The sequence below is a fragment of the Melanaphis sacchari genome, unplaced genomic scaffold, assembly GCF_002803265.2.
Source record: "Melanaphis sacchari strain LSU unplaced genomic scaffold, SCAv2.0 Contig50_pilon_pilon, whole genome shotgun sequence".
NCBI classification, from domain to species: Eukaryota; Metazoa; Arthropoda; class Insecta; order Hemiptera; family Aphididae; genus Melanaphis; species Melanaphis sacchari.
Window position 1 is genome coordinate 128,248 of NW_020271344.1, and position 16,716 is coordinate 144,963.

A 16,716-nucleotide genomic window follows, 5' to 3' on the forward strand; every position below is an offset into this window, starting at 1 on the left:
AAGGCGCGCACGCATATCCTACCTACATATTCATTATTGACCTACCTAGTTAATTAAGTTATCATACTTGAAATCAAGACTATTATTTTTATATTTTATTGAGCTTATATAATTACCCTTAAAATACTTGTTTTTATGTTATAATTTTTTTTTAAATTTTATTAAAAATGTATTTTTATAATTCAAAATAAAACGAAAAAATACACAATATTAGAAATGTTACAATTATTTTTTATAAAATAAAAAATAAATGATTGCGTTAATAAAATGTAAAGAAAATGTAAGTTTAACCGGATCCAATGCCGACAGGTTAGCGCGGCATGACTGTGTGGGCGGTGACGGCGCCGAGTTGAGTGTGTAAAAAAAAAATCGTTCACATTATTACACACTTTCCTTTTTCCGCCCAAGGGTTGTTCTTTTTGTCTGGAGCGTGAATTAATGGATCGGTTTTTTCATTTTCTTCGACGAATTCCCTCATCCTGCGAACAGTTAAAATAAATAAGATAAATTGAATTCCTTTATTTATAATATAATTATTTACTAGAAACCTACAAATTTAAACACAAAATCATGTCATAATCGTTGTCATCGCTTGCTTTGGTTTTGTAAAGATATAAATATAAATATACTTATATGATAACACTCGCATGTCATATTTAACGTGTTTTAATAAATCTTTTACCTAGATATAAGATACGGTTTTCAACCATATTATCTTAGTTTATCTTTAGTTATTGTTAAAGTTTTTTTTGATTTCGGTATCATTCATCACTTGTTCATAAGCTGTACTAAGATTATTATTTTTAATAGTTTTGCATTTTAAATGTATTATAATTCACACCTAAATATTTGGTTTAACATATAACGTAACAGCTCTCAATAATAAATATATTTATTAAAGAATTTTTATTTGATTTCAAAATCGAATGTAGATCGTATTGAATCTAAAAATAATTATTTGTTCAATAGATCTCGGGATAATAATTGTATCATAGATACGAATAGAAATTTTTTTACAGACAGTCATAATTCACTTTAATTGTAAATAAAATTGAAAAATATCATAAAATTAATTTTTTTAATGTAAATTTAGAGATAAAATTATTTTATATAGATAGTTACCTACAAGTTGTCAAATAATTATTTTATGACGAATTCTATTAAAAATGTGAGTACCATTACATTTAAATACCAACTAACTAAACTTAACTTAGAAGTACTTAATGATTTTCACATTCATCTATTTGGGTGTGGTAAAACAAACTGACCGAAACATTGACAGAATAAATTATGATTTAATAGACCGTTAAAATGCTGTATAGGTTTTGTTCATAGTATTGATGTGACAAAGCACACTTTGTAATATCGCATGGATAATATCTATAAATATAAGATTTTATATAATACGAGCCGTAATTATTGTTGTATATGATTAAGCCATATAATTTACTATTGAAATGAAACTTTTGTAGTCAACATGTACTTAGTACGTACTTATATAGAGGGAAAGACAGAGATAGAGAGAAAGAAAGATAAAAAAGCGAGAGTTGGGAAAAAATTGTATACGTTAAAATACACTTCTGTTTGATTATACGTAATTATTCACAGATGTCATGTTTATTTTGGAAATGTAGTTTTTATTTTGTTAGAGGTATATACTTATATATTTAAGATTCTGAATAATTAGAAATTCGTTCAAATAACTAATTATAAATGTGGTGAAGTTTTACACTTATATCATGTGAAATATTTCATGCTTGCATAAATTATATTATACACAGAATTCCATACCGTTTGATAAGAAAATAGTTAGTGTTTTGATAAAAAAATGTTAAATTTACATTTAAAATATAAATTATTTATTATTATTACTATTATTAATTAATTTATTTACTTCAAACTTTGTAAAGAATTAAAATATGTAAATTTGTACACTACCTTCACAGTAAATAATTTTAAAAATCAAAATTTTTTTAACTATTTAAATTTTAAAATAATGATACTTATTATAGGTCTGTATATTACAACACAATATGTAGGTACAGGTTTATATGTTATTCAACAATTCAATAATCTAGTCTTAATAATGTAATTTACTCGACTATAACTAATAATAATACTAATACTATTACTATTAATAATAATAATCTTTATTTACGAAAATTAATTATATTAACATAATAATTAGTGGAGAGTAAAGAATCGTAAAATTAATTTAAATTTTGAATTGAATTTCTTATGGGCATATGGGCATTTGTCAAAATGTATAATATAATATGTATATTTTAAACTAATAAAATATTGATCTATTTCTGAAATGAGCTTGATTTCTCAAAAAATTTAATCAATTGAAAAGTTTTGAACAGTAAATAATATTACACAATTATATAAATAAAAATGTATTTTTCAATGGAACATAATTAAACATTTAGGGTAATAATTATTTTGTTTATTTCATTGTTGTTTAATATACGAAAATTATCAGCTTTTTTTATATATGTAATATGCACCTATAATATTATATATTTATGATCTATATCAATATTACAAATATTTTATTAAAAAAGAAAAAAAATTATCTAACTGAATGGCATATCAATACATAGACCAAACCACTGGGTCTAGACATTTGATATTTTCCACAGAGGTTCTTTATAATAAAGTGTAGATCAGTAATAAAAAATTATTTTTTTGGTAATTTTACCTTTTAAATGTTGAAAAGTGTTGTTAAAGTTAATACTTTTATCAGTTTTTTGTTCTCAAACCACTTATCCGATTACCAAAGTTCTTGTTTTTAATTTACAAATACATTTCTGAAACTGATTTTAAGCATATTTTTATGATATAATTCCTATAATAGGTAGTCCTATTCCCGTAAAATTGATTGATGAAATAGGAATACTTTCGTGGCACCATCAGTTTGATTTATTTAAAATAATTTTCCATAAATTCATTGCATGACCTAAGGTACAAATAATCTGTGTAGTTTACGTGTTTTGCTAATTTTCTAATTATGAGGTACCTAAACCTAAATTAATTTTCTCAAAAAGTTAGACTTAAATCAAAATTTAACAAACGCTATATTCAAATCCAATTAACTACAGGAGGATTATTCGTATAATATTCACCGACATCGACTTTCATGAACCAAGTTATATTTAAATAAAAATATATCGGTGTCGTATATTATATATTATATATATTTATTTTTTTCCGAACCAAGTTATGTAGCAATACATCCAGAATATTATATATTGCATTTTACTGTTATACAAAAAAGTTATGAAAAATTGTTTCGTCGAATAATTATAATTGCAATCAATGTTAGAGTTCTTTTGTACATTTTAAGATCAATTGATAGAAGTTTCAAATACCTGATAAAAAGCGCGCACTATGATAAAATGATCAATACTTAAAAATAAAGAAACATTTAAGAAATAAACGAAAACAAGAAATTAAAGAAATAAAAATTAGAGAATGGACAAATTGATGAGCCTGAATATTTAGGTGTTGGTGGTATGATAGAAAAATGTCAATACTGTAATGCTTCGTTTTTTTTTTTAAATAAAAATGACAGACCTGCAAATATTTGCAATCACGGGGACAAAGCTTTGAGAAAGTTTAATTATTTATTATATGATGTTAAGTGAATATATTTAGTATTTACGCATAACTAATTATAAGTTGTATTTTAACGATGAGAGAGTTTGTGGAATCAGGATTAAGTAAACATTTTAAGATAAGTCAATTAAAATATCGTGTTTGATGAGGAATTATAGTAATACGTATGTATTTTATTTTATTTGAAGTTTTTAATAATTTATTATGTTTGTACAAGATTTAATTCATATTTCTAATATTAGACTTATAAACATATCCCACGAAAAAAATTGAATGGAGTGGCAAGAGAAACGAATAGGGAGCAGCGGTTCCGAATATATATACACACATTATTTTGGTATCATAATATTGAAAATATAATTCAGCCCTAATAGGTACATTGTATAGTTTTATATTTTTTGTTATGTGAGGAATAATAGTAAAAAGATAATATATATTAGGTCTATAATGTAAATTATATAATTTATAGATTAAATAAGTTATGCATTTACATTACAATGAGTAAATCTTTTTAAGGTTTAGCAGATTAAAATCAAAACTACCAAAATATCCTTAATGACATCCGGTATCGGTTTGTGTGAGCAAAGATATCTTTCATCCACCAAACTGCCATAGGTATTGTACTTTTTTCAATACAATATTGATAAGAAGAAATAACGACAATACTCATTACACACGTGTTCACATAATATGTAAATGCGTATATGCGTGAAAATAATTCGCATAAATTCACTGAAATAATATTATAATCTTCATTGGTGAGATAATGTATTTTTAATCATTATTATTGTAACCATCTACTGTATTGTGTTATTGTATGTGCAAAGGGAGACGTATCGTCGAAAATGATTGTAGTATAATGGCTTTTATTCTGGTTGAATTTTATCTTAAATTTTGGTGCTCATAGGATAATCGAGCTACTTTATGTATTATATTATTATTATTATTATTGTTATTATTTTACAGACAAAGTAAATCAAAAATAAATTACACAGCAACAGTGCAGTATCAAAGCTCTTGAAACTTCCTTTTTTTTCAACTTATGGCATCTATTCACTCGCGTTAGCACTTAGTAGTTATAACTTATAATGGCACTACAAAATCGTACTTATACAACCACGGAGATACTGCAATTTTATTATTATATAGACACCTATTATTATTAACAATTTTATAATCATTGTTATTTGTTTACGATATATACCTATAACCTATATATTATAATGATATTTCTTCGGGTAATTTAATACAAACGCATAACGAGGTATTATTAGTTATCATACATATACAGCGTTATGATTACACTATCCTGAATTAGAATGACTATTATACATTATGCATATGTGATATGTGGAGTCTTCCAAATTATACTGTTATTGTTTGCTTACTATACCTACGAATATTTTGTGTAAGATTATTTGTTAATATTTTATGTATTTTTATAAGAGATTCGGTATATGAATTGAATACAATCCTATTGCCTAATCTATATCAGATTTTACAAATACGTTAATGATATTAAAAGTTAAAACGTACATATTTATATTAAAATTCGATCAATCAATTAATACAAATTCAACATATACATATTAATGTGAATTGTAAATTGTGTATTATATATTATTTTATAACATCTTATAAAAAACATAACGTTATCTTTATATACACATTTTATGTGGTAGTATCTACCAGTGCTACCATGAACATATGAGTTATGAATATTATATTGATATTGCTTTTAAAGAGAATAATATGACAAGTATTTTAAGTGACATTTAAAAAAAAGGGTTAAATATCATGTGACTTTAACAGTTTTTAAAGTACCAATATTTGTGTGTCATACTACTACTTACTCATGTGACGTGTACATATCACATGATATAATATAATATGTATGTAATATTATGTTATAACTTATAATTTATAGCTTACTATAGTATTATAATATTATTTTCATGTTTTATAGTTTTTCCGTAGTATTCAGCTGAATACCTCTGAATTATTTAATAGTTTAATTATTAAATTTAAAAAGAACATACAAAAATTTTTTTTGTTAAATATTTTATAATAATAATAACAACACGTATTTCTCACACAGGGGTGAAGGTTTGGCTAGAGTAGTAAAGTATTACTCTATTAATAACCTTTTAGTCTTGTAGTATCTTAAGCCATACGTTCTATAACACATCACATGTTGTGCTATTACCCACAATATTAACTATTAAACAAGAAATGGTAGGCTGTATGTGAAGAGATACTATAAAAACGTTTAGAATTTAATAATGTTAGATGACCAGCTAGTATAATAATACTAACAAAAGAACAGTAAAACAATATTTGTTTTTAAACTTAAAAAAAAAAAAACAAATAAGTATAATTCACGCTGTAAGATTTTACGCAATTAAAATAATATAAATTAATTATACTCATAGTAAAAACCTAGTGAAATATTATTCTTTATTTTAGCTTTTCGTCAACCCTGATATCCAAGCATAGAAATCAACTAATGTTATTTTAAATTCAGTTAAGTTGATTTAAATGTGAAATTATTTGAAATATAAATAAAAGTATTTAAAACAATTAGTAAGTATCTAACAAACATTTCATTTATGAGGATTATTAAATTTGAAACAACTATTTACCATTTTACTAAAAATGTAGGAACCAATAATTTTATTTCTATACTAACAAATATTTAATTAGTTATAAAATAAATAAATTAAAACAATAATATTGTTGTTGGTTGTTACAATTGGTTTTTTTATTTTTTAGTGTATATATAGTACTTGGAATTTTTAACAATTAAAAGAATAATATTTTCTGTTAATATATAACGAAACAAGGAAATAAACTAATATTATTTATTAAATGTAATTAAAATATAGAAAAATCATATTTTTAAAATATCTTTTAAAATTTCTCATTAGTCAACGAAATTTAAATAAAACCATAATATAATATATTTTATCAAATCAATTCATTCATTTTTGAGTTTTTTTTTTATTAGGTATTTATAAATATAGTATTTAAATAGAAATTTAAATAAATTTTAAAAAGGATAAAAATTTCATTAGATAATGTTCAAACTTCAAATTGCTTCATCGTGTACTTGTGTAAATATAATACAAGAAGTTTCATTAAAACTTAAATACATATTTGAACAAAAAGACACGTTCTATCTCAAAGGGGTTTCAAATTATTGAATATGGTTTTATGATAAAACTACGTAATCTATTAATATTTAAAAAAACTTATTAAAATTTTAACCAGAATAAAAAAAAAAATGACTATAAAATATATGTGTTTTTAAAATAGATTAAAAATAAAGGGTTTTTAATTAAATCAAGGTATAAGGTATTATAACCATAATAATATTTACGGGTAAAGAATATAGGTACAAAGTGTATTACATTAAAAAGAGTAAAAATATCTTTCAAAAGAAGTTGTAGAAATAACCTTCATCTAATTATGATTCTAATAACCTTTTTCTTTGGTATTGAAACATATCGTACATTATTCTTCAATGAATCTAACTTGCTTATTTTTTTAGAATTCAATAAGTATACTATACACTATACACTATACAGTATAGTATAGTATTGTTAGTATCTTTATTAACAATTACATTACAATAACAAGTCGTATTTTGTGTACAATATTATATAATAGTAATCGTATGTTGTTCATTTAGAATGTTAAAAGAAATATAACAATAGTAAAATATTTTGAAATAAACTATATAATCCATCCGAATCTCAATGTTTAAACTCTTATAGATAACATTTTATTTACAGAATACTGTTGACTTATGTTAACTAGGTACTTAAATAGTTAACAAAAAATCATTACATACATATTTAATATAATTATACTTACATTATTTTTTTAAATATTTATTATAAGGTTTATTTTATATTATGTATGATATATTTTATCTCTATTCATTTTAACTTATTATAGTTCATATATACGAATACAAACTATAAGTTAAATAACATTAAAAAAAAAAAAAAATCTTTGCATTAATTTTATAATAATTATTTTTTAGCATTTATATTTTATTCAAAATGTTTATAGCATATTATCTGGAGATGAGAAAATAATTTGGTTAATAAATAAATGGTTAACAATTTATTAACGGAGGGCCTATTTTTTTAATGCAAAATATGTTAAATATTATAATTTAATATGTAAAATTTAGATTATATAAGTAGTATAAACTCTATACAAATGGGCAAAGAAGGGGATCACCGAATCCTATATGATTACGCATACTCACCCCAAGTATACGACAGCAATGCATAAACATATGCATAATAAATTATAATATTTATCTTCAGACATGATATATGTGCAGTATATATTACTGTGGTATGTATATTGTATATATGTATAAATACAAATTATATTTGTGTGTAATTATTAAAAAATTATCGTTATAACCGTTTATTGATGGGGATTTGACGTTACATGCATGCACAGTGTAGTAGAGTAGACGAAATCGTTGCATAATAACAGTGTTGTAAAGTACGTGAGTTGTATGAGTAATGCGATGTGAAAAATAAAATCTATAAGAAATACTTAGGTGTACTGGCCATCTATCGTAGTATATTATTCTAAAATCTATCGCGTAAAACGGTAACTATATATTGCCGGCGTGTGATTTGACTGCAGCGTGGCTATCGCGGGAAACGGCTGCAGGTGAATCAAATAAAAAAAATTTAAAAAATGGGACTGTCGCCGTCGTGGAAACCGTCGCTGTCGACGGGGCGCGCGAAAAGTACGCATCATCACCGTTGTTCCTATATATGTGTATTGTACGTGTGGGCAACTGTCTCAAATAGACCCGGTAACCTAGCCGCAGTCGGAATCAAGAGGCGTCGTCGATAACGCACGGACAAATATTATCAATTTATTACGATTTATTTAGTCATGGGCGGTAGTTACAATGTTCTGTATAATGCATACACGTATTCGTATACGTATATATATATATATATATATATATATATTACGATTGGTAGTATGAGAGACGCGGTTTTTTAAACGCGTGTGGTGACTACGATAGGTAGGTTTAGACAACGGAAACATTTTCCATAGATCACATAAGCCATCGGCGATGACGATAATAATATTATGAAGGTAATATACACGTGGCGAAAAACAAAACTTAATACTATAATATAATAATGTTTTATATCGTGTACTGGTCCGCGTTTGTTGTGCCACTCGGACACGCGCACTATTATCGTCGCTATAACGCTCTAATTATACACACCATATTAATGTGCAACAAATAATATATTAAACGCGTTAAATCAATATAATATTTATCATGTAAATCGTATACTATAATCATTATTGTGTGTCGGGTTTGAGGTACTCACGCCTGTATGCTCCTGGATAGCGGCCATCGGTCCATTGTGGACTGGTAGCGCATGTTTTCGATCTGTTTCTTGAGCGCGTCCCGGTCCATCGCTGAAAGCACACTGGGGTCCATGACTTCGCTGCTGCCGGCGCCCGCGTATAGCGTAGTCGTAATCGCCGCCGCCGCCGCCGCCTCCGCCGCCGCTGTGGTATATACGTATATACGGTGACCTTATACCGCGGTAGTCGCAGACGCCGCCGCTGCCGTCGACCAGCGCCGCCTGTTCGTCCGTCCGTCGGGTCTGCGAAAAACGCACGCGCACACGGTTCAGTATTAGTACGCACACAAGCGCGCGCGCCATCGCGCGGGACCGTCCCGCCCCACCCCGACACGCGCTTGTACCGCGCCGTTCCCCGCCGAGTAGCGCACCCGGCACGATATCGATTATTATCAAAGCCGAAAATGCGCGCGACAGACATTGCTCTGGCACGGTGTGTTCGTGTGAACACGGTGGCTCACGAGCACCCACGCTGCCGCCGCGCCCGCCACCCGCCGCCCGTCCATCCGTTGACAAACCGCGCGGCAACACCGCTACCCCACTCGCTCGGTTTTCTCACCACTGTTTTTACACCTATGCGCATATATATATATATATATATATCATTACGATTATTATTATAATATATTATGTTTACAGAAAGGCGGTGGTGCACACCCTCCCCTGGACACGGCCCCCGTGACCGTTGTCGCGTGCAATAGACGTGTTACAGATGGGTTTATCCGCGTCGCGTCGGGACGCGGACGAAGGCGTACAACACAAACGTTGTTTTAAACGCGCGTAATGATAATATTTTGACTGCAGCCGATCGGAAACCGAATAATATTATATTATACATGATAATATATACAAAATATTAAATATACCATTAGACATAATATTGACATGAGCTGGTACCTGTTGGCCGTTTCTGTATTATTATATATTGTTGGGGGTACGATTTTTAGTGCGTAGTGGGCGAAAAAATTATTATTATTATTATTTTTTTTTTTTTTTTTGACATTTATACTTTTACCGTATTAATATTCTCTCTACACGATCTACGGCACAAAGGGGATAAGCACTGGGGGTAGATGGATTTTTTTTAACTCGTTTTGGTCACGGGTCGCAAGGCGTATATACCTGCGCGTGCTAAGCGTGATAAATTTTTTTTTTGGCCGCAGCCAATTGTTTAACGAACGAATTCTTATTCCATTGCAATATAAACTTATACGCGATGGCCTTACCTCTGTCATCTCACCCTATTCGGTAAGGGTTTCACTCGTCTTGTTATTAATTTATTCAAGTATTGAGATTTTTTCATTTTATCGGTGAGAGTCAATGATCCGTACGTTGAGATCGAGCACGACGGTGGATTTAGCAATAAGTGTATAGGTCCCACAACAATGGTATTTCCTATTTTTCGTCCTATACCTAAATTTATTTTGTTGCATCATACAATATATAACAGGTATAATTTTCCTTATTAATTTAATATAATGTTAAGAAAAATCATTGATCATGCGCCTACAGTATATATTTTTAAATTAAGCTCAATTAATAATTATACGAGGGTTTAATTATTTTATTTCTCCTGTGTGTATTTAAAAATAGTTTTAAGTAATTTGCTTAATCTATTTTATTTTTTTTTTATAATTAATTCATAGATATATTTCAGTTTAGTGAATTTTATAACTGTTTAGTACTCATAAAAGGTTAGGTGTAGTACCTTTATTATGTATACCTATTGTCTACCATAAAAAGAAAATATATTTACTTTTTACAACATATACACATTACACAAATGTATAAATAATATTGATTTATCGATTAAATATTTAACAACTATTAGGTTTAACAGAATAAGCGATTTAAGCAATATCCGCAGATAAAGAGCAAGTAATTAGCTTTTTTTTTATTTTGGTTATTACTTTGTTTGAGTTAATATCCTTTTTAATCACATAACTAACACTAAAAGTGTATCTATACATTCTTTATTCCTGAATTAAATCATTAATAAAATTACTATCAAGTGTTTTGAGTGTATTTAATTTATATGTTTAAAACTAAAATTATATGTTAGTAATGTAGCCTCAATAGAATTATTGACGTAATTTTTATTATTTGATTCAATGAAGACGATTGCGATTTAAATTATTCCTGTATTATATAATATTTATTCAATAATTATTTGAAAAAATTAAATAATTAAATTTAAGATTTTAGAGGTTCCTTATTTTCTATTATCCACTTAACTAATTAAGGAAGATTGAAAATATATTTTTCATTTCATAAAACATTTAAGTTTAAATTAATCGTGTAAAAATATGACACTTAAAATATTATAAATAATTTAATATTAAAATATCAAATGGATATCGTTTTATGAATATTATGACTTAAATTCTAAATGATTAATGATTAATGAATAAATGTGATGTTTTCTTAATGTTATTTTAAAACTATAAATCTTTATTAAATTATTATACAAAAACAAATATTATACCATTTCCAAATTTTGAGTAAGTTGCCATTTTTCGAGTCATTTAGGATTAAGGGTGAAACAATGAATGTATGGTTTTACAATGACATGTGTTTTTTTACTTTACATGATTTGACGTGTATTGTGCTTTTCGAGTTGTAAAAATACTTTGATTTTTAGGATGTTTTCTGGGGACATATTCATTTAATAATACCTAATTGGCACTCTAAGAAGTCAAAAGTATATAATTTCAAAATAATTAGGAAAACCTAAAAAAACAATAATAATAAAGAAAAGAAGAATATTTGTACAATACAAGTTTAAGTTAAAATTGATTTTATTATTTAATAGTAATTTAAAAAAAATAACAATTATTGTAGTCAAAAGAGTCTGTATCAAATATTTATACTAGCAAAGAGCATTGTTATTTAACTATTTACTATTATTACTAGACTATTTTTCAATACATTTTTGTTCTGTTTGTAATATTGATCGATAATTGAAATTTTAGATTTATTTTTTTGTTTTTAAAATGTACGATAAAATATTTGTTTTTAAGCATAAGAGCTTAACAGTTAATAACAGTTTTCTTAAAATAAGTTTTCATTTCATTTGAAAAATAGAAAAAAAATTGTAAGTTTTCAAAGTTCAATTTCTTACAAAGTTTATCAAAAACATAATAAAATCCCACAGCATTGAGATTCGAAAAATTAATACAAATATTTTTTTATCACAATTAATAAAAAAAATTTGCGTAAGTGGTAAATATTTTTTATCATTTATACTGATTTTTGTTATACGCGACTATTGATTTTATTATAAGTTATAACGTATTATAATAAATATTTATAAATAAATATTGTGGTACAATATTTTCGTAATCATTAAAAGACTGATTTTTAGAAAAATTAAATAATTCGAACTCTGGTATATGTTATAAACAAGTAAAATATTCGTGTCAGAAAAATATTTACGTATTTATTAGTTATAACTTGTAACATTTCATTATCTAATGAAATTATTAAAACCATGATTTTATTAAACCAATCTTGTAATTTATTAAATTACATTTATGTTTGATTGATGATAGATAAGTGGAAAATAAAAATTTTTCGTTATTTTCAAGTTTCACTATTTTATTTGATGGTTGGATTCAGATGTAATTTTCGTACAAAAAAAAAAAAAAAAAAAAAAAATATTATATTCTAAAAACATTTTGTATTAAACAAATTATAAATAGATAATTAAAGGCATGTTTAAATGTATTAAATAATGTTTGTTATGGTGTCATTCTTTGCTATAGATTTTTATTGTATGCACGTTAATTTGGAGAAATCAACTTTATAATTAAAACAAGAAAACCGAGGAGGTCATTCTGTGGTATAGTAAGTATAGAAAGTACCTTATTGCCATTAAGTATTTACGGTTGGCTAGTAGGTATCTAAATATTTCTATGAATATTAAGATGTTAAAATTAAAATTTTCATAAAATTTTAATCTCAGAATAATTTTTAAATTTAGGTTTTTCGTTAAATCTCATAACTTTAAATGATTATGAAAAAAAGTATAATTATTTATTGAAAATATTTTTTAATTTCGATATAAAAAACTAATGAGGAAATTTAAATTACATTTTCATATTTTTTAGATTAAAATTTTTATTGTTCATAAATCGTAAAATAAGCAGAAAATTTAAAATGTCTAAAATACATAGTACAAGACGAGAGTAGGTATTCATTCGTTTTATGCTTGCACAGATTGTTAATTAACTTGCGGAGACCTAATAGTAACATTTTTATAGAAACAATTTAAATCAAATCAAAAGAAAAAAAAAAATTAAAACTTAATCAACTTTAAAACAAAATTAAACATTGAAAGATTTTATAATTGAATAATATTACTCCAAGCACACGGGATTAATATTTATACTCAATTGTTTTTTTATCCTATTTATTCAATGTACATTATCATATAGTTTTTCAATTATTTTATTCATAGTTAGTAAAAAAAAAATTTAACAATAAGTATAAATATTTAATTAAATAAGATTACATTAGGATTTTTTGAAATTATTTTTGCATTTTTTAGTTGTCAAAGAAAAGAAACAAGTAATAAAAGAATTCATTCAGAAACTGTTTAAAAATTTGCTTAAAATAATTTATTAGTTTAGTTTTAGTGTATGGTATTAATTTTTTATGAGTTATTAGGTATTATTTAATTCAAGCTTAAAATTGGTTCTTGGATAGCCTGCAGGTATATAATACACATACGAATTGGCTCTGATGAACTTTCATTCTAATATTAAATGTTTAGATCTTAAAACTCAAATTTCAACTATAGTTGAAAAATGATGTTTATCAAATAATTTCACGGGTCAACACTTTTACATTGTTAATTAGTCTATATGTATATATATATATATATATATTATACAAGTATATAAACAATAAAATAATAAGATTTAAAATTATTTTTCAATAATAAAATAAGTAAATAGGTAATCATACTTTAATTAAATAAAAAATAATGTAGGATACGTGTACAACATGCAGTTTTAATATTTTAATGTTTTAGGTATTTTTTTCAGGTCAATAATTTTTGGGTGGAATAAAATTCTGAATTAAGTTTTCTAATAAACGATTCACGAAAATATGTTGTTTTTTCTGAAGTGGATTATAATAATTCTGTGTATTTGTTCATATAAAAAAATTGAGTTTTAGATTTTCGGTCATCAAATTTTAACATTTTACCTAATAATTAATATTATTTGTACAATTATACATATGGAACCTATTCGTATACTTTATTTTGATCCAAGAACTAACTGTGTAGGTATTTAATTTGATATTTTTGTGACTCTAATTTAATACTTCCTTTACAATTTTTAATAAACCCTATTAGAAGAATATTTATATTTTTCAACACAAGTTTTATTTCGTACTGAGATAGGTAGTCGACGGTAAATGGCCTGAATTATAAATATTTAGCATTATTTAATAATTTTTAATAAACATTTATTATCATGAAACTGAAAGTCCCTAGTTCAATTATATCATATATATTATATAGGATATTACCGTGTTTTTGGTAATTATTATCGATATCCCATAAGTAATTGTAAATAATTATTACATTGTTAATCACTGTTATACGTTATAATTTATATCAAATCTAATGAAGTTTATTTACCTATTTAAGACTTATTTTTTTTGAAACTTGAAATTAATTATTTAGAAGGTATTTAAAAATAATTTTACTTGGTACTTGAACTAAGTTTATTTTCTTACATTATATGACATTTTGTTTATATTATAAATTTTATCGATCAGAACAAAAACTTAAATAGGTATTTATTTTGTTTGGTCGAGTTTGACAGATAATGAATGATAACTTTTGTTTTTTTCTCGATTTAAAATCAAGTTTTAGTACTTAAAAGTTATAATATTGCATTTTACCTGTACCTATAGGCTAAATATTGTATGTTATATTCTTATATTTTAAAAATGTTGTTAGCATTTTTTTATACCAAAACACGGTTTAAGTTTTAAATATTGCCTCTATTATTATACAAAACATACGTTTCAAATACAATTTGTATTGTACTATTCAAACAAAAACGTCATTCATGCATATTATGAAAATAAATATTGATCTATATAATCATTATGTATATAATATATTATATTGTATTGTATTTGTCCAGTGAATAGAAATTTTGTTTGATTATTCAGATCTAAGAAAAGTTTTGGAATATTTTTCCTTAAAACATCGTGTGTACGTATTATTGATACTAAATAACTAAATATATCCAATATTAAAAATATTATTATGTATGTACATTATTATGTTTACTTGTATAGACGTAGTATAAATTTGACTCGAAAGCCCGCAGCTCGACAAATTTTCTACGACGATGTTGTCCGACGATGATAATGTTTGACCGTTGACGATATATGGTTCGTTACCTATAACGGAGGTGCACTACGATTACAGTGCCTATATGTATTGACATGAACCGTTGCCACTGTGCTGTAATATACCTAACGCGTAAGAACTATGTTCGCAGTGTATCGTATTAAAAAAAAAAAATAAATAAATAAATAGGTAATAATAATAATAATATTGTTATTATTTACTTATGCGACACAAGCGAAATCCAATTAGGAAAAATAAAATCATTAAGTATTAAGCACAGTATATAATACATATAATTGAGTGCAAGAAGGCGGAGGTGGAAAGCGTACAAAAGAAACGAACGGCCGAACAACCGACGACGGTCGATACTATCCTCACGACTTATTCTACAATAATAATATAATATACGACCGTGTGCACTACTATACATACTGTTGTACTCAGAATATCGAATATTGACACGAGAAGCCCTACCCTTGTCGTCGTCGTCGTCATCGTAGGTACTCGACTATGGTTGTGTAACGTATTTAATAAACAATATGCGGTCGTCGACTACCAGCTATACGATTAGGTTTTTTTTTGTTCGTTGTCGACGAAATGTCTAACCACACCAGTCTGGCGATGTCGGTACGATAAGACTATATTATATAATATTATATGACGTACATTGTTATAATTTATAATGTTATTTTGTTACTTGTTAGTTGTTATCGGAGAGACGAACGTTATTTTGTGCGTATAAACATTCAGACGGAAATCCGGTAAATTTCTGGAGACACTGAACTCCGGGATCGTCTCGCATCCATATGTTCAAAGCTTGCTTATTTTGTTATCGACATTGACGATATTATATAATGTGCTATTAGGAATAGTTATTTATATTAATATTAACATATTATAGATCAGTGATTTATTATTTATATATTTAAGGATCGGGTCGTTTTACCAGCGGCCAGCGATGATAGAGTATACCTCTATCCGATAGGATGTAGTAAAACATAGCAAACAATTAAACAATCACAATTCATACGTTTAGATTTTAAAATATAGAAAAATTAAAATATTTAAAATCAATAACCGTTCAAAATAAATGTTATTACATTTGCGTTGATTTTCTGACATATACATATAAGTAATAATGCTAATATTTATAGTTAAAATGAACGATTCATCGTATATTTTAAGGAAACTATAAAAGCTTATTTTTTAGATATTTTTTTTTTTTGCGAATAGGACAGAATAAGGCTAGATCCCTTAAAGTCACATACCTCCAATTAATGACAATGGGCACCA

The 16,716-nt window shown here is 26.1% G+C and overlaps 1 protein-coding gene across 2 annotated transcripts; it reads right to left on the reverse strand.

Moving 5' to 3' along the window:
- Positions 1-206: 206 nt before the first annotated feature.
- LOC112599323 (guanine nucleotide-binding protein subunit gamma-e) lies at positions 207-15,554 on the reverse strand. 2 transcript variants are annotated; one of them, XM_025346172.1, is made up of 3 exons: positions 15,361-15,554; positions 9,009-9,290; positions 374-479 (listed from the first exon to the last, which is right to left on the reverse strand). In XM_025346172.1, the coding sequence occupies exons 2-3, from the start codon at positions 9,119-9,121 to the stop codon at positions 374-376; spliced, it is 219 nt and encodes a 72-aa protein (XP_025201957.1). In that variant the 5' UTR covers positions 9,122-9,290; positions 15,361-15,554. The 2 variants fall into 2 exon arrangements, with proteins under 2 accessions (XP_025201959.1, XP_025201957.1); XM_025346174.1 differs by lacking the exon at positions 15,361-15,554 and having other exon boundaries at positions 207-479; positions 9,009-9,121.
- Between the last annotated feature and the right edge of the window lie 1,162 nt (positions 15,555-16,716).